The sequence below is a fragment of the Xyrauchen texanus genome, chromosome 4 (genome assembly GCF_025860055.1).
Source record: "Xyrauchen texanus isolate HMW12.3.18 chromosome 4, RBS_HiC_50CHRs, whole genome shotgun sequence".
Lineage (NCBI taxonomy): Eukaryota > Metazoa > Chordata > Actinopteri > Cypriniformes > Catostomidae > Xyrauchen > Xyrauchen texanus.
In genome coordinates, this window is record NC_068279.1 from 3071144 (window position 1) to 3095006 (window position 23863).

The window sequence follows — 23863 nt, forward strand, 5'->3', positions numbered from 1 at the left end:
TTCCATTGACTGGGGTTGCATAATTTGTTCATTAGTGGCTTTTGCTGGTGGAAAGCATCAGTATTACTATTGCACACACATAAGGGAATATTCAATAACTAACTCTAAATATGTGCAATAGTTATAGAGAGAGAGAGAGGTTAAGAGACTTTCATTTGTACTGTTAAGCACCATATCGATGATTCACTTCATTGATGACCATTCCTGCTGTGCCAAGAGGAGGGGAAAGGGGAGGAGCCACATTACAACACTATTACAACCAACTAATGCTGAGTGAGAGAGAGAGAGATACTGAGAGGGAAAGAGTGAGACAGAGAGCAGACTATCTCTTGTCTGCAGCATGACAAGGAAGTTAAGGAAGACTCTGTCTAAATCACTGTGTCAATTTAATTGAACTGTACATTGATCATTTGGACAGAGATACTCGCAGATGTCCATGCCAACACATGCTGAGACTGACAGACCAAACAGCCCTTCAACAAGTATTTAAGACTAAAAATGCGAATGTCACCCGACTAAGGACGCCATATGACAGCAAACGGAGACGGGTAACAAGAGAAGAGGGCCGAAATTGGACAGAAAGGACTTTAGTGGCTTGGTGATGACTTTTTGTCCAGGATCGACAACATTCAACCTGTCTGGCGAGGGATTAAAAGGATAAACCAGAGAAAAAGAGTGGAGGAGACAAGGAACATTAACACAGTATAGTGGTAACAGATGAATGTTTGCATTTAACTGAAGTCCTCATAATGGTTTGGATTTTAGTTTATAAACTGACCTGTAACACAGAGCATTCAAAACATAACACACTAATTATGCTATTGAAGTAAAAATAAAATGCAAACAAAATTTTGCCAATTTTCTTTTATATATTATTATTATTATTATTATTATTATTATTATTATGCATGCAGCTTGTGTGTCCTAATATATTGATTGAGAGACTACAATGAAGTTTTGTACTTTTAAAAATGTATTTTTCACACCAAAGAACAATTTGAAATGAACTGATGGAGGTAAAAAGACATTTTAAAAAAATATTAGAGAAACGGTAACCAGTTACAGCACCTAAAATAATCTGATATATCCATTTTAACCTAAAATCTTGATGCTGATACAAAAACGGGCATGTTCTGTGTCCTCTACACTTCTATCACTATGTTAAACACTGATCAATAGCAGAAATATTTACAATACACTCATAAATTAAATGAACTTGTTGCAAATTATATACTTAAACGAGAAATGTTCCACATTAATGATGCAATGCCTCATGTTCATAAGACTGACAATAGACAAAACAAAATGTGCAGACACTTTGAAGAGCGTTTATAGCTACAATTACTCAATCCACAGCTACAATTATTGACTGAACAGAGTATTATGCAATCGAGTAGGGAAGATGTGATTAGTGCATTAGGTTTAGTTTGAACATGTGATTGTTATATTCACTTAGTGATCATTCTTAGCCATATAATCAGGGTTGTTGCAAGGTACTTTGTGGCCCCTGACTGTATAATGGTCAGGGCCCTTTTCCTTAACAAAAAAGAAAGTTTAGAATTTGTTGTGGGGCCCCCCTGGACCTGTGGGCCCCTAGAATCTTAACCACCTTTCACTACTACGGCCCTGCATATAATCGGCTGTAAAGTGAGACTATTTCCCTTCCAACATAAACTTGTTGTCAACCTATGCAAAACCGTACAGCTGATCAGATTTGGTCTGAAGAGCTGCACAAGTATTTCAAAATCATAATAGTTGATTATTTCCCTTGATATTGTAATTGAGATTCATTTTGATAAATTGTTTGTGTATTGGTTAATACCAATGAGTGGTGGTGGTGTAGTGGTCTAAGCACATAACTGGTAATCTGGTAATCAGAAGGTCGCTGGTTCGATCCCCACAGCCACCACCATTGTGTCCTTGAGCAAGGCACTTAACTCCAGGTTGCTCCGGGGGGATTGTCCCTGTAATAAGTGCACTGTACGTCGCTTCGGATAAAAGCGTCTGCCAAATGCATAAATGCACTGCTGTGGGGGAAAAAACACATTGCTGGAATATCTTGACAGTGAGAATAGGCGTAAATGGAAAGCCATAATGGAGACTTTTCACGATTAGTTAATTGTAGCAGCTGTAATTGTGATCTTGATTATTTATTCAATAATTTGTGCGGCCCTAATCGCATGCCAGTTCGATTTTGGATAAGTTTAAAATCAGTCAATGGCAGATTTGAAAACTTAAAAAGCTTCTATACAAAATAAAATAGCCTTTAAAGTCCTTTAAGTACAAATGTAACAGATATTAAGTATTAATTAGACTGTCTGTTTGCAACTAAAACAACGATAAAGTGCCTAAATATTCAGAAACTTCAGGTTAGGAACCACAGAGATATGGTATTTTTTACATTTCTGACTGTTATACCGCCAACAAGAGGCAGAGGTACCCAATTTTTTCACGTGTCCTCAGATTGACCTCCTACATATGTGTTTTAAATTTGGTGATGATATCTCATTCCAATCAAGAGTTTTAACCATTTAAGTAGTGGCCACTCCCAATTTACGTATTTTGGCGTACCGTTGCAATGGTATATCGAAAGTTCAAACTTTTTGATAATTATTGAGATTGGGACTCCAGAGTGAACGGCCTAGGTACAAGGTCAAATAGCTGCTGATTGGTCAATGGCGGCCATGTTTTTCAAGATATGTGACTGTCCTCGTAGAACTTGATGAAACCTTTGACAAAGACACTGCATGCAAAATTTCAAGTCGATCGGACGAACGGTTCAATAGTTAGGGCCATTTTTAGATTTGTAATTACTGTAGTGCCACCAAGAGGCAGAGGCGTGCTATTTCTTCGTGTGACCCTATACATCTGTGTACCAAATTTGGTTATAAAATCTCATTCCTTTCAAGAGTAACCATTTTAGTAAAAGTGAACATGCCCCCAACTTCCGTTTTGGCGTACCTTTGCGAAAATGAATCGAAAGTTCAAACTTTTTTTCATAATTATTCATAGTGGTTCACCAGATAATCTTTCTGCACTGGTTTGAATGGCCTAGGACTAGTTAGAAAAAGTAGTTTTGTTAAATAATCGAAACGATTTAACGAACGGTTTGATTGACACCAATAGTTCTTGAGGAAAGGTTGTTCGGTAAGAAGAGTTCTATCATATGATACGAATAGCATGTGTCTTTGTGAAAGACAACCATATATACATCGATTTCAACGTGTTTAAAATGCAATTGTGCCTCCTGGTGGAATTTTTTTGCACAGACTTTTCAGGCCAAGAGACAAAAATGTTATTTTTTAACCTTATCAAATAGCTGCCAAAACCTGATTGGGCAATGGCGGCCATGTTTTTCAAGATATGCAACTGTCCTCATAGAACTTGATGGTACCTTGGACAAAGACTCTGCATGCAAAATTTCTAAATTGCAAGAAGTTGATCGGACCAACGGTTCAATAGTTAGAGCCATTTTTCTATTGTTAGTTATTATAGTGCCACCAAGAGGCAGAGGCGTGCAATTTCTTTGTATGTCCTCAGAATGACCCCATACATAAATGTACCCAATTTGGTAATAATATCTCAATCCTTTCAAAAGTTATAACCGTTTTAGTACATGTGGCCACGCCCTCTACGAACGTTTTGGCGTACCATTTGACTTTAAATCTACAGTTCAAAATTCCTTTAGTAAATTTTCATATTGGGACTCTGCTGACTCTTTCTGCACTGGTTTGTTTCTGATCGAGCAAACAACAAAAATTCAAAATAGCAGGAAAATTAGGGGGCGGAGCCAAAATTGACCAGAACTTAGAATTAATTTGACATGATGGAAGGAATCAGTGGACAAAATATTTTGCTTCTAGCACTTATGGGTCAAGAGTTATAGGCCCAATTTTCTTTTTTCATGTTCACTATAGCGCCACCTATGGGCCGATTCCATGCATACGTCTAGCCAACCAGAGAACTACAATCCCTGTAAGTGTCAAGTCTCTAGGCCTTACGGTTTGGTCTGCACCATCAGTTTTAGGGCATAAAGAAAATAGTGGAAGATAATAATAATAACAGCAACTTTGAGAAATTTCAATACAGTTCTGCTTTGCATGTAGAGTAATTACATACATGCACATAATGCGTAACAGATAGTGGACATAGTCCATTTTTTATGGATGCCAGAACAAAAAGTACAACAAATCGGGTTTAGTTCTCAATCTTTTGTTCTGGAGAAAGTAATGTGATCACAATTGATTACTTGAAAATTAGAATTTAAGTTAAACCTTCAACCTTTGGTCCTGTATTATAATGAAAAAAAAAAAATATATATATATATATAAAAAAAATATATATATAGCATTTTGCATAAACAACATCTACAGTAGATTCAAAAATGTGCACACATGGCGTCTGGGTATCTCAGCGAGTGATGCTGACTATCACCCCTAGAGTCGTGAGTTTGAATCCAGGGCGTGCTGAGTCACTCCAACCAGGTCTCCTAAGCAACCAAATTGGCCCGGTTGCTAGGGAGGGTAGAGTCACATGGGATAACCTCGTCGTGGTGGTGATTAGTGGTTCTCGCTCTCAACAGGGCGTGTGGTGAGTTGTGTGTGGATTGCGGAGAGTAGCATGAGCCTCCACATACTGTGGGTCTCCGTGGTGTCATGCACAATGAGTCACGTGATCAGATGCGCGGATTGATGTCTCAGAAGCGGAGGCTTCTAGTAGATAGGCGAATCACAACATTACAAACTTTGATTTGAAGCACAAAAGTATTTCAACCCCCCCCCAAAAAAAGGTACCCCCCCAAAAAGGTACAAGAGGGTTAGAAAAACAAGTCATTACCATCATGGTAGTCTCTAAAAAACATGATATTACCATGTTTTATTTGTATGGAAATACCATCAGCAGCACTTGTACAATATTTGTATCTGTAACAAAGGGGAGAACCCTTTACAAACTAATGAGCACAATCAAATAACATGCTCATTCCGTTGCTATGGGAGACACCCTGTACACATAACACATTACACCAGGCACTGAATGTGATAGATTTTTCCCATCTGGGAATTAATGCATTCCAGTCCTGCCATGTAAACATATGAGTCAGTTCAAATACCACTAGAATAGATCCAGTTGTGTTGCAAAGATGGGATATTAGAGAGAGAGAGAGAGAGAGAGAGAGAGAGAGAGAGAGAGAGAGAGAGAGAGAGAGAGAGAGAGAGAGAGTCAAACATAAACTACTAAACATGTACAGTATGTAAATTTAGCCTGATTTAAAGGGATAGTTCACCCAAAAAAGAAACTTAATTATTTACTCACACTCATCATTTACTCACACTCATGTTGTTCCATAACATATTTTAGTGTGACTAAAGTTTCCAAATATGCTTTGGGGCCACTGTAAACTGTATTGTGACAATCTAAACCCTTCTTATGCTTTTGTAATCTTAGAAGCTACACAGAAGAACAGAGGCTGTTGAGATCTAGGGCTGCAACAACTAATCAATAAAATCGATAATTATTGATAATGGAAATCATCAAAAACTAATTTCATTATCGATTTGTTGGATATTTGTGGCGAGAATGGAGAAGCTCCATCAGTGACGTCACTTTACAGCCCAGTGAAAATGTGTTGCATGATGAAACTCGCTTGAATAATGATGGAGACAAGTTGAAGTGGAAAAAAACATAAGCAAAGTTGTCCAGCATATGAGAGCACTTTATAAACACTTTAAAGAAGATCATAATAAGCATCCAGTTTAATGTGGTGCTGCTGCTGCTTCGGGTGCATTGACAGAATGATTGTTCTGTTTAATGCGCTTAAGAGTTGTTTCTCTCCAGCGCATAACCGCTATTTACCGCTATTTACTATGTTTTATAATGCAAAACTAATGAAAATAACCTGTTATGAAAAATATTGTTTAATAATGTGTGGTATTAAATCATGATTGAATGAGTGATGATGTAATACCCTTGCAGGCTCACTATTGGCTGATTCAGTGTTTGAGGGTGGCCAGTTTGTGTAGACAGCATTGTAGTTCTTATTTCACAACACTTAAGTGTCACCTCAGTCAGCACTTAAGGAACAGTCTTGTACAATGTTTGTTTTTGAGTTGCCACTGTGTGCAATAGACTGGCATGTCTTAAGGTCAATAGTAGGTCAAACATGGCAAAAAAAAAAGAAACAGCTTTCTCTAGAAACTCAGTCAATCATTGTTTTGAGGAATGAGGGCGATACAATGCTTGAAATTGCCAAAAAACTGAAGATTTCATTCAAAGGTGTAACTACAGTCTTCAAAGACAAAGCACAACTGTCTCTAACAAGGACAGAACGAGATGTGGAAGACCAGATGTGCAACTAAACAAGAGGATAAGTACATCAGAGTCTCTAGTTTGAGAAATAGACGCCTCACATGTCCTCCGCTGACGGCTTCATTGAATTCTACCCGCTCAACACCAGTTTCATGTACAACAGTAAAGAAAAGACTCAGGAGGACTTATAGGAAGAATTGCAAAGAAAAGACACTTTTGAAACAGAAAATCAAAAAGAAAAGGTTCGAGTGGGCAAAGAAACACAGACATTGGACAACAGATAATTGGAAAAGAGTGTTACGGATCTTAACCCCATTGAGCTTTTGTGGGATCAGCTAGACTGTAAGGTGCATGAGAAGTGCCCGACAAGACAGACACATCTATAGCAAGTGCTACAGGAAGTGTGGGGTGAAAGGTCACCTGAGTATCTGGACAAATTGACCACTAGAATAACAAGGATCTGCAAAGCTGTCATCGCTGCACATGGAGGATTTTCTGATGAGAAATCGAAGTTCTGAATATTTGTAAAAATTATAATAGTCATTTTTCGCGTTATTACATTGTGATCAGTTGAACGCCACTTTGGTGAATAAAAGTAACAATTTCCTTCCATAAGAGCAAAATCTGTACATTATTTCAAACTTTTGGCTGCCAGTGTGTATTTCTTCTATTGATATTTATATCGGAAGATTTTGCATTTTTATTTTTGTAGCTTTCAATTTGTTCATTATTTGAGGACAACATTTGGCAAGATGTGGAATAATTTTTTTTTAAATAAAAGGAAATTAAATTTGCCTTTCTCATTTGATTAATCAAAGAATGAATCAACAATCAATAACCTATTATCAAAATATTGTTTTGTATAATGCGTTGTATTAAATCATGAGTTATTTACTGATGTCATACCAGCTGGAACATATTACCTTTACAGACTCACTATTGGCTGATTCAGTGTTCAAGGGCGGCTATTTTAGGTTGACATCATTGTAGTCTTTATTTGAAAACACTTAAGCATTGCCTCCGACAGCACCTATGAATCAGTCTGAGACTTTGCTGAAAGTCCAACTCTTTGCTAAGAATGTTTAGACACTTAAGTCATAGCTTAAGGCTATTCTTAGGAGCATTTCTGAGAGATCCCTCGGCCCCTGGACAGGTTACCGTGAACTCCAAGGGGCGTTCACACATGACACATTCTTGTATCGATACAGACTTCTAATTCACAAACTCTCAATTCAATTGGACTCCCATTCGATCCAACTCAATTCAGATTACTTTGCATGTATTTTAGAGGCTTACATATGAAAACAATTTGATGAATCTCAATACCAATTTCGACAGCACAACAAAATACTAGTAAAATACTAATGATTATTTCAAGTTCGCAAATAATTATTCAATACAAATAAACAGCAGTGATAAAATGAGAACAAAGTAACAAATTACGAGCAATAGAAGACATAAAAACAATAGGACAAAGACACAAATGAAGATCTTTAACAGCAGTTTTAATATTCAAGTAAACATTGATAAATTGATAAAAGAATCAAATGATGAAACTACTTTTACACTGTAAAAATGATTACAGTAAAAATTAACTCAACTGTTTAACAGTTAACAATAACCCTCTGTTTTATCTCCTTTAAATTTTCTTGCAGATGGCTATCCTCACCATGAAACACTTACTGCTGATGCTGCTTACTATCACCCTATCCAGACCTAACTCAACCTTACTTGGGTTCGCTCAGGAGTTTGAAAGCCAAGATGATGTACTTGAAAAAGAGTTCCTTTACACTGGTCGCCCCAAACGCTCTGTTGACCCTCCCAGCGCATCCCAAGTGGACAAATGTTCCTACACCTTCATTGTGCCTCAGCAGAAGACCACCGGGGCCATTTGCGTGAACTCTAAAGAGCCAGAATCCCTGCTGGATAATCGTGTGAACAAACAGGAACTGGAACTATTGAACGGAGAGCTTCACAAACAGCGGCGACAGATCGAGTCGCTCCAACAGCTCGTGGAGGTAGATGGCGGCATGGCAAATGAAGTCAAGCTCCTTCGCAAGGAGTCGCGCAATATGAACGCCCGAGTGACGCAACTATACATGCAACTGTTGCACGAGATCATCCGCAAGAGGGACAATGCGCTTGAAGTTTCGCAATTGGAGAACCGCATACTAAACCACACATCGGAGATGCAGCAGCTAACTGCACGCTATCGGGACTTGGAGCACAAGTACCAACACTTGGCATCTCTTGCGAGCAACCAGAGTGCACTTTTAGTGCAGCTAGAGGCGCATTGTAGAAGAGGAGGCTTTCTCGGTGGTGGTGGAGTTAGTGGTGGAGGTGGAGGCATGGTCCGACAGGCACGTCCCTACCAGCCCCCTGTAATCCCACCACAACCACCCCAGCATCGCCAGCCGCCTCCACCCCCTGTTCCTCATGCCCCAGCCAGACCATTCCACCCACCTACCTACACCCGCCATAACCAAATCACCAACGAAATCCAGAGTGACCAGAATGCCAAAGCGATTCCACCGACTTTACCAACCATGCCTTCTGGAACCAACAGTTTCTCAACAGATAAACCCTCAGGTGAGTCTGTTTTCGATGCCACTACTTATAGTTACAGGTGGGAACTTTACAATTTATTCTGCAATAGTGAAGATAAGTTTCTACTGTAAATGTAGAGTACACTCCAAGAAAGAAAGGTACCGTTTTTAGGTACAATTGCTGTAACTGGGGTTGTACCCTCAAAGGGAACCTCTCATTTTGGGAACATAATTGTATACTAAATTGTTACTGTTTTTAATGAAGGTAAGCACACTGCCACTGCCAAATGCAGGGCTCCAGACTGCGACTAAAAATAAACGATTGCGACAATAGTTTAAATTCTAGTCACCACTGGCGACAGTCGGGTTGTATGCGTTCATATACGGTTTCGTCAGATATCATCTTGTTAGTGAATACATCTTTAGAGCATGCACCAGTTTGTCTCACGCCGCTTTTCACCCATTCTGTTGTGATGACGATCTCGATGTACCGCACAAACCCAGCGTGAGAGAGTCATTACCAAATAACTCATTGGAAGTCTAAATTGAGCAATTATGCTATTTGTTGACTAAAAACATCCATTTGGCAATCCATTAATGTTTCAATTAAGGAGCCAATGTCTCCTAAGTAATATTTTTAGTCTGGAGCCCTGGCTTGGTGTCTTTCGGTGGCGGTCAGCTACGACTCCGGAGGCTGCTCAAATGTCTACCATGCCATGCAGCGCAACTTGGATATTTTCCATTAAATTCAACCAAAATCACTATCAAAAGACATTGATTATTTACTCTAGCATTACTTTTGTGTGTACTGTCTGCCACCTGAACCGCATCGACATGCTCTGTGTTTGATACCTGAACTGCCTAGTTCCTAGCTATCTAGCTGCGACGCGGCATGGCGCCCCTCGTCCAGTGTGCGAACGCCTCAAGGCCGTATTGTGAACTTTTTAAAGATACACTTATATGTTTTGTTCCTCTGGGAACAATAAAACATACCTTTATTTTTCATTAAGGATGCAAATATGTACCCAAAACAAGGGTTCTACCCCAGTGATTGCTTTGTACCTTAAACAACAACTTTTTTTGGAGTGTATATTTTGTTTTTCAGCGTACCATTCAGTCTTACGTACGGTCAAGCATTCAGCCTTTCAAAGTATACTGCCTTCACGGTATTCTTAACTTGTTTTCTTAAGTTAAAAAAATATTTTATTCTTGTTTCATGAATCCGGCCCCACTTACAGCCCTGTCCAAGGTACCGAAAACGTTAAAGAAAAGAATTTCCTTGCAAAAAGCTTGACGTGAATTGAGTTGTAAGCCTCCTCATGAAAACTCCATCAACACATCATACATTCGAAACGGGGCTGGCAGGCATGACTAATGAAGAACTGCTGAACATTACATAGCCAGCAATCTTCTTTTTCCTGCAGCTTTTCAGCAAATTTACAAGGTTAATTGTCTTTTGCATACTGAGCATTGTAAATAACGAGTGCATGGATATGCTCAAGCGGTTTGGTTAGATCAGGCTGTACAGCCGATCCAAAGAAAACAGCCTGAATGTTCGCCAGCACAAGCAACATGAAGACACGTGGATTTCCCAGCTAATCACTCTTGGGAAGCCTGGGGTCTGTCCAATTACAACACAATAATCTGGCAGCTTTTCTTTTGAACTACAAGTGCTCATTAATCTTTGAAGGAAAACCCTCTGAGACATGAATAATTAAATCCTTGACTAAAGGATTCCAGGAACCAGTCGGGCGAAGCGAGACGATTGTACAAGTGAGCATGAGAAACTTTACAAGATAAATCCATTGTTTGATGAGAGCAGTTTTTTAAGGGTTGTTTTTCGACTTGTTGTGTGGGCCACAGGGTGTATTTCTGCATGGAAACGGAGACGTAACTGAGGGGCGTTCGACCTCAAGGGGTACATTTTTGGGAGAGGGTAGGTGCTGGAGAATAGGAAACCTGTATATGCATACAGAGATGCTCATTGTTTTGTCCAGATCAGTCTTATTATTTTTCAAGAATGCATAATAATAAAATAAATTCACACAATTAATTTACTTACACCTTTAATTTGATGATCATGTTTTCATTTTCTAAATTTAAAGGTTTATGATATATTTGCTGGGAGTTAAAGTGAAAAGTGAAAAGTTCTCTGGACAGAAATGCCTTGTTAATGAGAGAGGTCAACAGGGAATGGCCAGACTGGTTCGAGCCGACAAAGTCTACCGTAACTCAGATAACTGCTCTGCAATTGCCAACTATGTGGTGAGAATAATATTCAGGGTCTTGATCCGGAGGTCCTCCATCCACACCTTGATTGACCTGACTGTGTGGCATGGAGCATTGCCCTTACGGAAAAAACAATCATCAGAGTTGGGGAACATTGTCAGAGCAGAAGGAAGCAAGTTTTCTAACAAGAACACCCTTGTATGCGACTTGATTCATGCATCCATCACAAAGATGAATCTGCCTGATACCAGCCTTGCAGAAGCACCCCCAGATCATCACCGATCCTCCACCTGATCGTCTAATGGTTAGACGGAGACCTGGAGAGGCCTACAAGGCACAGTGTCTCGCACCCACTGTGAAATTTGGTGGAGGATTGATGATGATCTGGGGGTGATGATCATGCTTCACCGTTGGGATGGTATTGCGCAGGAGATTAGCAGTGCCTGGTTTCCTCCAGACATGATGCTGCCAAACTGTTCAATCTTAGTTTCATCAGATCAGAGAATCTTGCTTCTCACAGTCTTGAGTCTTTTAGGTGCTTTTTTGTGTCTTGCACCGAGGAGAGGCTTACATCAGCCCAATCTGCAATAAAGCCCAGATTGGTGGAGTGTTGCAATAATGGTTGTCCTTCTAAAAATTTCTCCCATCTCCACACATGACCAATTGCTCAGTTTGGCTGGGCGACCTGCTCTAGTAAGAGTCCTGGGAGTCAAAACTTCTTCCATTTAAGAATTATGGAGGCCTCTATGCTTGAATCTTCAATGCAGGCAAAGATTTCTTGTAGCATTCCTCAGATCTATGTCTCGACACAATCCTGTCTCTGAGCTCTCCTTTGACGTAATAGCTTGTTTTTTGCTCTGATATGCATTTTCAGGTGTGAGACCTTATATAGACAGGTGTGTGCCTTTTCAAATCAGTTGAATTTGCAACAGGTGGACTCCAATCAAAGTGTAGAAACATCCCCAAGATGATCCAGAGAAATGGGATGCACCTGAGCTAAATATCAAGTGTCATAGCAAAGGGTCTGAATACTTATGTAAATGTGATTTTTCAGTTTTTTATTTTTTACAAATTTGCAAAGTTCTAAAAAATCTGGTTTTGCTTTGTCATTATAGCGTATGGAGTGTAGATTGATGTGATAAAATATAATTAAAAAATGTTAGCATAAGGCTGAAACAACAAAATGTGAAGGGGTCTGAATATTTTCCGAATGCACTGTATACACACGTATACAACACACTTTCTCAAAATGCTCTTCAAAACATACGCACACATATTACATCAATTCAATGCATCTACTGTCTATGTAAATTCATCTTGGAAAAATAAAAATGAATTAGTACAGCTTGTTTTCTTTATAGAATGCCATTAAATGGTGCATCTGGTAGCTATTAGCACAGATTTTCACTCACAACAAAAACGTATTATTATATGTGATCATGAGGTGATTATTTGATTGTTTGTGCTTGTTTTTTATGACATGCTTGTCTCCTAATCTGAACAACATGAAAAAACTAAAGGTTGCTTAAAACTTTCTGACAAATTAGAACACAAAAATGCATTTACCTGCATTTAGGACACTAGTAGTCGGTTATTTGTTTGGGGTATTGGGTGGACCGAACGGAGTGATCTCACTCCAACCAAAAACCTCATCCATGCATCGTCCACCCAAACCATTAGCCTTCCAAATGGAAAAACATCAACCAGTCTTTAACATTAAGGTCTTTGGCAGAAGGAACTGGCAAGAGGCAGGACAATATGGAAACAATCAGGGGCGGAAAGAGTACTGAAAAATCATACTCAAGTACTGTTACTTCCCAAAAAATTGAGTGTGAGTAGAGTAAATGTAACTGTCCTTAAAACTACTCAAGTAAGAGTAAAAAGTAGCTCATTTAAAAGTACTCATGAGTAGTGAGTATTGAGTACTGAGTTGCAAAATCTATGCCCCGTTATAATAAACACTATTCTGCAATTTAAAAATGTAGCACACATAGTGTAATTTACATTCCCTTTCATGGCGATATTTTATAGACTGCCAACTTTTAAAATACATCACTTATCTATGATACTCTAAACACTACACAAATCTGAATAAAAAATAAATAAATCAAAGGGTGACATGATTACAGAAATGGAAAGATGAAAAAGTTATTTTCAATACACTAATCACCATTTTTAATTGTAATGTATGAAAAATTACATTAAAATCAGTTTATTTGTAGTCTGGAGTGGTGGTGGCATAGTGGCTAAAGCACAGGGCTGTTAATCAGAAGGTCACAGGTTCTAACCCCACAGCCACCACCATTGTGTCCTTGAGTAAGGCACTTAACTCCAGGTTGTAGTCTAAATTTCCCTTAATGCCTACAGATCAAGTAATTATTGTGCTTATGTTCAAAACAATGCAAAATAATTAGGGTCACTTGGTGCGTCAAGTCCTGCACAATAGAGGAGGTAGAGCAGGGGTGGGAAAAGGAGTTTGGTACAGGGGCTGTTTGGGTGTAATGAGGAACAATTCACCCCAAAATTAAATTCCGTGGGGGGCAGCACCCCCAATATTTATACCATGATCAATTCCGCATTGGCGGAATTATGAAGTGTATTTGACCGTATTTAATATTTTATCTAGATCAACCAACCAGTGCTTGTCTTGCTATCACGATCGATGTAATGAATACCCCTGGACTAGATGTAGATCATAGGTTAAGTATATAAAATTATTCAAAAGTTTGATCGAGGACAAACTTTTTTCAGATAAACATCGAGATCGTTTTATCGCCCAGCCCTATTCATAACATTGTATTAATCTCTCACAGCAACCTAATAATCTCAGTGATAGAGAAATTACAGGCTACGTTATAGACACACAGATCTGGTAAGCAGAAGTATGACATTTACCTCGATATGTATCTTCAACCTACTTTTGCAGGATTAATGCTGATATCTGGCTTGAGCAAGCTAAACGCACATGACGCAATCAAGTAATTGGCCTTTTTCACGGTGAAAAGGCCTTTGAGGTGCGGCTGTGATTTTCAGGTTTTCGACTGTGCTTGAGGCATCCTCCACACCCATAGCAGTTGGAGCCCAATCTATACAGCTACCGTTCAAGTTTTTGTGTGATTGATTATGACTGGAGTGATTTGACGGGAGTCACGAGACTCCCCCTAGCCAATCACATTGATGGATAACAATAAAAACAGAACAGACAGAGGGGAAAAGTACAGTTACAGCATTTAAAATGTACTCAAGTATACCATTTGTAAACCACTTTTCCACTGGAAAAACTTAATTACAGCAATGTGTATTGGTAATTTGTTACTTTACACCCCTGGAAACAATAACCAAAATTGTCCTGTCTAAAGCCCTATTTGGGCAGCAATTGTTTCCATGGGTGACGTCTGTAAAAGCACATTTTTATGGCTCCTCTGTGATAAAACTCATGCGTTTGGATGACAATTAAATCAAAGGGACATGCAAGACTTTTTGTCTTCAATCACATGATTGCAGTTGCATTTGTTATATGGAAAATTCTATGGAAAGTTTATGGCAACTTTTCTGGGAGTACCCGACCCGTATAAATGAGTGCAAGCCCTATGTATACAGGTATTTAGTAAACGTTTCTACATTAATATGTGATATATTACAATTTTATTACATTGCTACCATAATAGTGGACCATTTCAAAAGTTTACGTGATCTGGCTCTTGTTTTTTCTTTCCCTTCTACTTAAGCGTTCCCACTCACTGTGGTGGAGTGGCAATGTAATTCTATTATTGTGAATTATTTCTGTTATACAATCCTCCAACCTTCACAACTGTCTATTACCACCAGAGCTGTTACCACGCACAGCGCAAATGTACGGCACTTAGCAGGGGTCAAAAAGGATTTCCATTTTTGTTGGCCAGGAATGTTCTCGTGGGAGGTGGGAGAAACTCACTGACATTTCGCATTAGGATGACAATAAAATCACTGGAATTACCTCACATCCCCATGTTAAAGAATTGCCATTCAAATAGGCCTTAAGAATGGAGATGCTGGAAAAGTGAGATCTGGCTCTGGGACTGAAGCTTGTTAGCAATCTCATTAAACTCCTTTACAAGACACCTTGAGACAGGATAGCGTAAACACAGGAGCAGTAGCAGGTTTCACGACGGAGGATCCATGAGATCCACGAGACATTTTAGATCTTTTTCCATCTCCTAAGGGCACTTCTTACATTGTCCAGCGAGATGTGGAGACAACTGCAGTTATAATGAAAACAACATTGACTCAATCACGTTGGAAACTCAAGACCAAGTCATTTTTATTTGTATAGGGCTTTTCACACAGTTTCAAAGCAGCTTTACAGAACATTATGTTGTAACAGAAACTGATACTGTAATGTTTTAAAAGTCCTAATTCTTCCAGGCAATATCTTCCGCAATTTTGCTCTCCAAGAGAGGAAATCAGCTTTTCCAGAAACAAAGAAAGCAGCATGTTCATGTCATGGTTCATGGCGCTTATGCGCTAATCTACAGAAACTATGACCCAAAAGCTGAATTAAGGCCGAAGTTTGACGCAAAACAAATTAAATTCAGAGTTGCTTTAGAAGAACCACGTAAAGTCCAACTCAAATGGTTCCTGGTTATTATTCAATATAACGTGTCTCTGTTTTATCGACAGGCCCATTCAAAGATTGCTTGAAGGCTCTGGAGGAAGGGCATACCAACAGTGGCATGTATTTAGTGAAGCCAGAAAATACCAACAAACTGATGCAGGTCTGGTGTGACCAGAGGCATGACCCTGGTGGCTGGACCGTCATCCAAAGACGCATGGACGGATCGGTCAACTTCTTCAGAAACTGGGAGACTTATAAGGTCAGTTCTTGGAATAAGAAGCTATAGTAGGTGCAAACAATATAGTGTGTAACCTTGATGTGTTTACCACATTGACGCACACTTCAAGGAATATTCCGGGTTCAATACTAGTTAAGCTTAAGACAGCATTTGTTGCATAATGGTAAATGGTCTGCACTTATATAGCACCTTTTTTTAACCTTAGCGGTTACCAAAGCGCTTTACACTGTGTCCCATTCACCCATTAACACACACATTCACACTCTCATTCACACACCAATGACGGTAGAGCTGCCATGCAAGGTGCTAGCCTGCCATTGGGAGCAACTTGGAGTTCAGTGTCTTGCCCAAGGACACTTGGAGACATGTGGGCCGGGAATCAAACCGCCAACCCTGCAATTAGCGGCCAACCTGCTCTAACACATGAGCCACAGCCGCCCCAATGTTCAATGTTAAACTAGTCCCTCCTTTTCATTGGGTAAGCAACTGTGACATATTCACGACTGACTTAGAAATATGGTATCACAGTTATAGGAAATTAACATTTTACTTTAACTTTCTATTTTAATTAACATAAGTCTATGGGGCAAAGTTCCTTCATAGCCAGAACAAGAAGCGTTGGTAGAAATATGATGACATATTGTTTATAACAAAATTTAGGGAAAACTGTCAACTCTAGCTTTACGCTTTGAAAATCAACGAATATTTTGTACAAAAATAAAGATCACTGTGTTGATCACTCTGAGGTCATTTGCTGTGCACATGCCAGTTTTTCAGAGCCGATAAACCCAAATTTAATGCTTCAGATTTTTAGCACTGTATGATAGCAAGAACTTTTCTACTGCTTGACTTAGTCATAGTTAGTTAAAGTAACAAGTTGCACATTGTTGTGCAATCCTGCCATGATGATCAATTTATGCATGGAGAAAAACAGACACCAAAATGTCAAGAAGTCTCGACTGAAGTGTATCTCTAAAATCGATTTTTGTAATCTATGAACTCATCCAGAACATTGCTTTTAAACGGGAGGCATCTATGGGATTTGGTTATGCAAGCTGGGTAAGGCACAATAACACTGTCTGACGTAAACCCTCCGTTGATGCCAACAGAGCCCAGTATTAGAATCATGACCAGATGAATCCTTACAGTAAAGGGAAATGTTTTAATGACCATGCTGGTCTGGTAAGTGTGGAAATCGTTCAAATTAGGGCTGTCAATTTAACTTGTTAATAGAGTGTGATTAATTATATACAAAATGTGTTCAAATATGTTACCCAATTAATCACGCCCCTGAACCATAATATGGAATATTCCAACCATCGGAGCAATTCAAGTTTGAAGTACCAATTTATGTTTTTACATAGCATCCTAAAAACACGGTTTGTAATGTGACACAACTGAAGTGAAGTGTATATATATATACAGGGTTGTGAGGGTTACTTTTGACATGTATTCCACTACAGATTACAGAATGCTGTAAAATGTAATTTGTAACGTACTTCATTAGATTACTCAAGGTCAGTAACGTATTATAAATACTTTGGATTACTTCTTCAGCACAGGTAGATTTTTTCACTTGTTTTGACTATAAAAACTCAAAAATACACGTTAAAAATACATTCTCTGAAAAAACGAAATATCTTATGCAGTGTTGTTTCTCAAACTGATCTTGTTTCAAGGATCTTTAGATATTTTTTACAGGAAAACAATACAAAAACTATTATCAAGAATACAATTTTAGCCCTAATATCAAAGATCTTACTGGAAATAAGAAATAATGATCTAATGTGAATTTTCTTAATAAAATAATATGATCATGTCTGGTAACATGTGCATGTAATATGGCTAGAAATAGCATTTTAGCTTAGCGTAAATCTGACAATTTACACAAGGTTTATTTCTATTTCTTCTGCTCCAAACTTACTTCAAACTCATTCTCTGTCTGCTCGTATGAATGTGACACATCATGAGAAAGTGTTTCACCGCTGTTCAAATAAACTTTGGATCTCATAATTTATATGTACAAATGTTTTCCATCTGAAAGGACTAAATATTAAATTAAACAAATTACAATAAAATACAAAAGTAATCTCTTCAGTAATCAAAATGCCTTTTGAATGTAACTGTATTCTGATTACCAATGATTTCAATAGTAGTAGTGGAATACAGTTACTTATATTTTGTATTTATATAATTTAAGTAATCCCGTTACATGTATTCCGTTACTCTCCAACCCTGTGTGTATAAACATATACTGGCGGCCAAAAGTTTGGAATAATATACAGATTTTGCTCTTATGGAAAGAAATTGGTACGTTTATTCACCAAAGTTGCATTCAACTGATCACAGTGAATAGTCAGGACATTAATAATGTAAAAAATTACTAAATGTACTAAAAAAAAATTTAAACTACTTCAAAATGGTTCTCATAAAAACAGCCTCCATGTGCAGCAATAACAGCTTTGCAGATCTTGTTATTCTAGCGGTCATTTTGTCCAGATACTCAGGTGACCTTTCACCCCTCACTTCCTGTAGCACTTGATCTTTCACCCCACACTTCCTGTAGCACTTGCCATATATGTGACAGTCTTGTCGGGCACTTCTCACGGACCTTATAGTCTAGCTGATCCCACAAAAGCTCAATGGGGTGAAGATCCGTAACACTCTTTTCCAATTATCTGTTGTCCGATGTCTGTGTTTCTTTGCCCACTCAAACCTTTTCTTTTTGATTTTCTGTTTCAAAAGTGGCTTTTTCTTTGCAATTTTTCCCATAAGTCCTCCTGAGTCTTCTCTTTACTGTTGTACATGAAACTGGTGTTGAGCGGGTAGAATTCAATGAAGCTGTCAGCGGAGGACATGTGAGGCGTCTATTTCTCAAACTAGAGACTCTGATGTACTGATCCTCTTGTTTAGTTGTACATCTGGTCTTCCACATCTCTTTCTGTCCTTGTTAGAGACAGTTGTCCTTTGTCTTTGAAGACTGTAGTTACACCTTTGTATGAAATCTTTTTCATTTTTTGGCAATTTCAAGCCTGGTATCGCCTTCATTCCTCAAAACAATGATTGACTGATGAGTTTCTAGAGAAAGCTGTTTGTTTTTTGCCATTTTTGGCCTAATATTGAACTTAAGTCATGCCCGTCTATTGCATACTGTGGCAACTCAAAAACAAACACACAGGTTCTAACCCCACAGCCATTGTGTCCTTGAGCAAGGCACTTAACTCCAGGTTGCTCCGGGGGGATTGTCCCTGTAATAATTGCACTGTAAGTTGCTTTGTATAAAAGCATCTGCCAAATGCATAAATGTAAATGTGTTTGATATAATGGCAAGTGATTTTCTAGTACCAAATTAGCAATTTAGCATGATAACTCAAGGATGCCTTTTGGCATCAGTGTTGGACTGATGACTGCTGGAAATGGGGTAGATTGTCTAGATTTGATCAAAAACCCCAGTGTGTGTGTGTGTGTGTGTGTGCATATATATATATATATATATTGTATATATATATATTGTATATATATATATATTGTAAAGCAGTTAATGGAAAGGAGGAGGCGAGAACCGGCTTGGCAATATAAATAGTAGTTTTAATAATAAACTGAACGGAAAACACACAAACATAAACAAAGAGCAGCTCCATGTCATTCTCTCTCTCTCTCTCTCAAACATTTGTCACCGGCCGCCTTTATCCATTACACGCCCCCTTCAGGCTGATTGGGGACCGGGCGTGCGTTGTTCCAGCCCGGCCCCGTCCTCCTCCAATCTACAACTTTCAATACACGGTCTTGTATCTTTGTGTTTTTGTCCGATTATCAAATTCTTTTTTGCTTCAAATCAAAATTTGTAATGTTCTGATTCACCTCAGAGCTGGTTAGTTTGGTTCATAGATAACTCTTTTATGAAGGATTTTATGAAATCCCTATGAATTAAATTAATTGGAAAAATACTTCTGGAACCAGGATGGCTTGGAAAGTTGGAGGGCAACTCTTGAGCTCCTATATAATTTATTTTCCTTCTTTGGTCTTCTCTTTCTCAGCAAGGATTTGGGAACATCGATGGGGAATACTGGCTTGGTTTGGAGAATATCTATTGGTTGACCAACCAAGGCAACTATAAGCTGCTAGTGACTCTCGAGGACTGGTCAGGCAGGAAGACGTTTGCGGAATATGCCAGTTTTCGAATAGAACCAGAGGCTGAATTCTACAAACTGAGGGTGGGTCGTTATCATGGCAACGCTGGAGATTCGCTCACCTGGCACAATGGAAAGCAGTTTACCACCCTGGACAGAGATCATGATGCATACACAGGTATCACAAAAAAACAAAAAGAAATAGTTCACCCTAAAATAATAATGATCTCATTCAGTCATTCATTCATTCACACTGATGGCGCTCAAACCCATCTGACTTTCTCCTCCATGGAACACGAGAAAATCTGATCACCCTTTCAATGCAAGTCAATAGGATATAAAACTTTCAAACACCAACAAGTACATAAAGCCATCATAAACGTAATCCATATGCCTCGAGTGGTTTAATCCACGTCTTCTGGAGTGATCCAATTGGTTTTGGGTGAGAACAGACCAAAATTTAACTCCTCTTGCACTATATTGTAAATCTTGACATCTGTAGTCTTCTTGGCAAGATTGACAGTGAAAAAGGAGTTAAATTTTGGTCTTTTCTCACCTGCATCGGATGGATATTTATTCACATCATACATCTTTCAAAAAAATATTTGTGTTCTGCAGAAGAAAGGAAGTCATTGGCGTATGAGATGGCATAAGGGTATGTAAATTATGAGAGAATTATAATTTTTGGATGAACTATTCCTTTAACAGAAATTGTCCCATAGATTGTTTTCCATTAAAGGTATACAGTAGTTCACCAAAATATGATAACCTGTATAACTTTTGTGTCTTCTGTCTTGACTCAAACAGGAAATTGTGCCCACTATCAGAAGGGTGGTTGGTGGTACAATGCTTGTGCCCACTCTAACCTGAATGGCGTTTGGTACCGAGGCGGGCATTACCGCAGCCGCTACCAAGACGGAGTTTACTGGGCGGAATTCCGTGGTGGGTCGTATTCTTTGAAGAAGGTCTCAATGATGATCCGTCCGAATCCCAACACTTTCCATTAGAGCATCATGTGGAGGAAGAACACGAATCGAACATGACACAACTCAAAAACTGTTTTTATGATTGTTAATGTTTCATTTTCAATAATGGTTGATTGTTTACTTTGTTTATCGGTCTTATGAATTCATATAATTTAGTCATACATTTCTACATTCAAAACTATGAAAGTGCAATGACTTTTCATTGGAGGAGAGACAACCTGTCTTGGGATCCTTGGAAAGACAGATCCCCATCAAGCAAGTGCATCTGCTAGGAAAACATATTTAATCTTCAGTAAGTTAAACCTGGAAATAGGGGTTCCACAATGTGGGAGCATGCACATAGAGCAACATATACATCCTCATTTGAGCCATATTCTCATCGCATTGACTAGTAAAGGGTGCGTCCCAATCAGGGACCTGCAAAGTGAACTAAGCAGGGTGGTCAGACATCATTAGTGAGATTTCAAGTCGTAGGGAGAGGCTGTCCAGTATATGCTCAATAAAAGGGCATTGCAAACAGCAATAGGAAGAATCAATCATGATAACATGAAGTAGATAGGGAAGTTTATTCATCATTGTGTGCCACTTCAGTACTTTAAGTGCTTGCACTTGTTTACATATTACAATGAACACACACATTTTATCACAAATGCAAAGCCTTTCCAACGTCACAAGTCGAAAACATGTTTGTCTAGTTTGCTATTGTCGACATGACTCTTTTAGTGCAACAATTGTTTAATATTATTTTATTTTTATTTTTTTGGATCCAATTTGTACAGAAAAAATAAAGAGTGAGTGTTTTGTAATGCAATGCTTAGCTGTGTGTGTAATACCACAACATTTCAATAAATTATGTACAGATACTGTGGTGTAGAGATGAGCTCTTTTATGATCCACTGCACAAAGCATGCAATAACTCATGAATATAATTTGTTTATGTGTGTTATTATGTAGGCTTATGTGTGTAATTTTGTATGTGGTAGAGTCAAAAGATTTAAAGGAGTGTTCCAGTTTGAATATAAGTTAATATCTACTGTATGGACAGCAGTTTATAAAAAAACAAAAACAAAACAAGAATAACACTTATTCTTGCCCATATTTATAATGCATTGTAAAGACATTAGAAACACATTTTAATGCATTTGTAAGGTCTCATAATACACCTTATAAGTGTCAAGTGCCACCAACTGGAATCGCTGGACAAGGCGGTCCAGCTGGCTGAGGACCATATGGCGGCGGGCCGGCGAGCCCTCTTCTTTTCTCTCTCCCTGTCTCTCTCCTGCCTCCTCTTCTTCACCTCATCCTGTTCCTATGCCCCAGAAACGGCATCCTGCCAGTTTCCACTAACCTTCTCCACTCTCCCCCACAGGCTGGTGAATCTGCTGCCACGTGTGGGGGCGTGAAGACTGGGCCAGTCTGTTGGAGCTGCGAGGAACCTGGGCATTTCCAGGACCAATGCCCCATGATGGAGGTTGAGACATTGGTCTGGGTCCCCTACACACCACAGGCCGCCCCCGATCGAGCAGGAGGGTACTGGATATCTGGGAGTATTAAGGTAGGGTAAATATCAAGCCTTGGTGGATTCAGGTTGTAATAAAACCTTCATTCACCAAAGATTGGTTCAATCCAAGGCTTTGGATACAAGCTGGCAGGTGAAGTTAAGGTGTGTGCATGGGGATATTCAAAATGACCCTGTAGTGATGGTCACTATTCAATTTCAGAGACAAAAAAATGGTGTTGAGTCTGTGGTTAATTCCCGCCTTACCCATCCACTAATCTTGGGAATTAATTGGTTGGCATTTACTACTTTCATAAGGGGAGTGTGTGTGGATGGGTCCTGCAACAAAGCTTATCAGTGTGTGGTGTGTGACTCACTGGCTGGGGAGGCGGAGCCAGGTCAGTCTACATCAGCTCCATGTCAGGAGGACGTAAGAGAGGGGGAAGTCTTGGCTTCCTCAGCCCTTAGAGGACTCCCTGCAAGGGATTTCCCTCTGGAGCAGATTCAAGATGAGACCCTTAGACACACCTTTGAACAAGTGAAAGTGATGAAGGGTCAATGCCTCCAGCAAGACTTTGCATATCCGTATTTTTCAATGATCAAGTATTGGTTGTGTGATGCAGGGCGCTCAGACAAAGGAGGATACAACAAATTGTTAATACCGCAGAGCCGTCAGAAAATGCTATTCCAGATGGCTCTTTATAATCCGATGGCGGGTCACTTAGGGTAGGAAAGGACACTGAACGTTCTAATGGCCCATTTCTATTGATCAGGGATGTTCACATGTAGTGTGCAGCATGCCATGAATGTCAGCTGGTGAATCCGGCGGCCACCCCTAAAAGCGCCTTTGTGACGTTTTCCATTGATCCCCTTCTTAATAGTTGGTATGGACCTCTTCAGGCCTTTGGTGCCGATGGCATGCAGGAATTGCTTTGTGTTGGTTCTGTTGGACTACTCAACACGATATGCAGAAGCAGTGACTCTGCACAACATCTCAACATGTAGTGTAGCGGAGGCACTCTTCATAATAATCTCCCGAGTGGGGATTCCAAAAGAAATCCTCACTGATCAAGTCACAATGTTTATGTCACATACACTATGCTAACTGTATGAATTATTTGGGATTAAATCGATTTGGACCAGCGTTTACCACCCCCAAATGGACAGCTTGGTCGAACAGTTTAATCAAACACTAATAAATATGATTCCTAAATTCCTGCACAGGTATGCTCGAAAGTGGGACAAGAGGCTCAAGCTCCTATTATTTTCTGTACGAGAGGTCCTGCAAGCCTCCACGGGGTTCTCCCCATTTAAATTATTGTAATTATTGACCATG

General features: G+C 39.2%; 1 protein-coding gene across 1 annotated transcript; it reads left to right on the forward strand.

Annotated features, from left to right (window-relative positions):
* The first annotated feature begins 297 nt into the window (after positions 1-297).
* angptl2a (angiopoietin-like 2a) lies at positions 298-21892 on the forward strand. Its single transcript, XM_052125548.1, has 5 exons — positions 298-710; positions 7962-8895; positions 15741-15934; positions 19951-20221; positions 20851-21892. Exons 2-5 carry the CDS (start codon positions 7962-7964, stop codon positions 21048-21050), a joined length of 1599 nt encoding a protein of 532 aa, XP_051981508.1. The 5' UTR covers positions 298-710; the 3' UTR covers positions 21051-21892.
* Positions 21893-23863: the final 1971 nt, after the last annotated feature.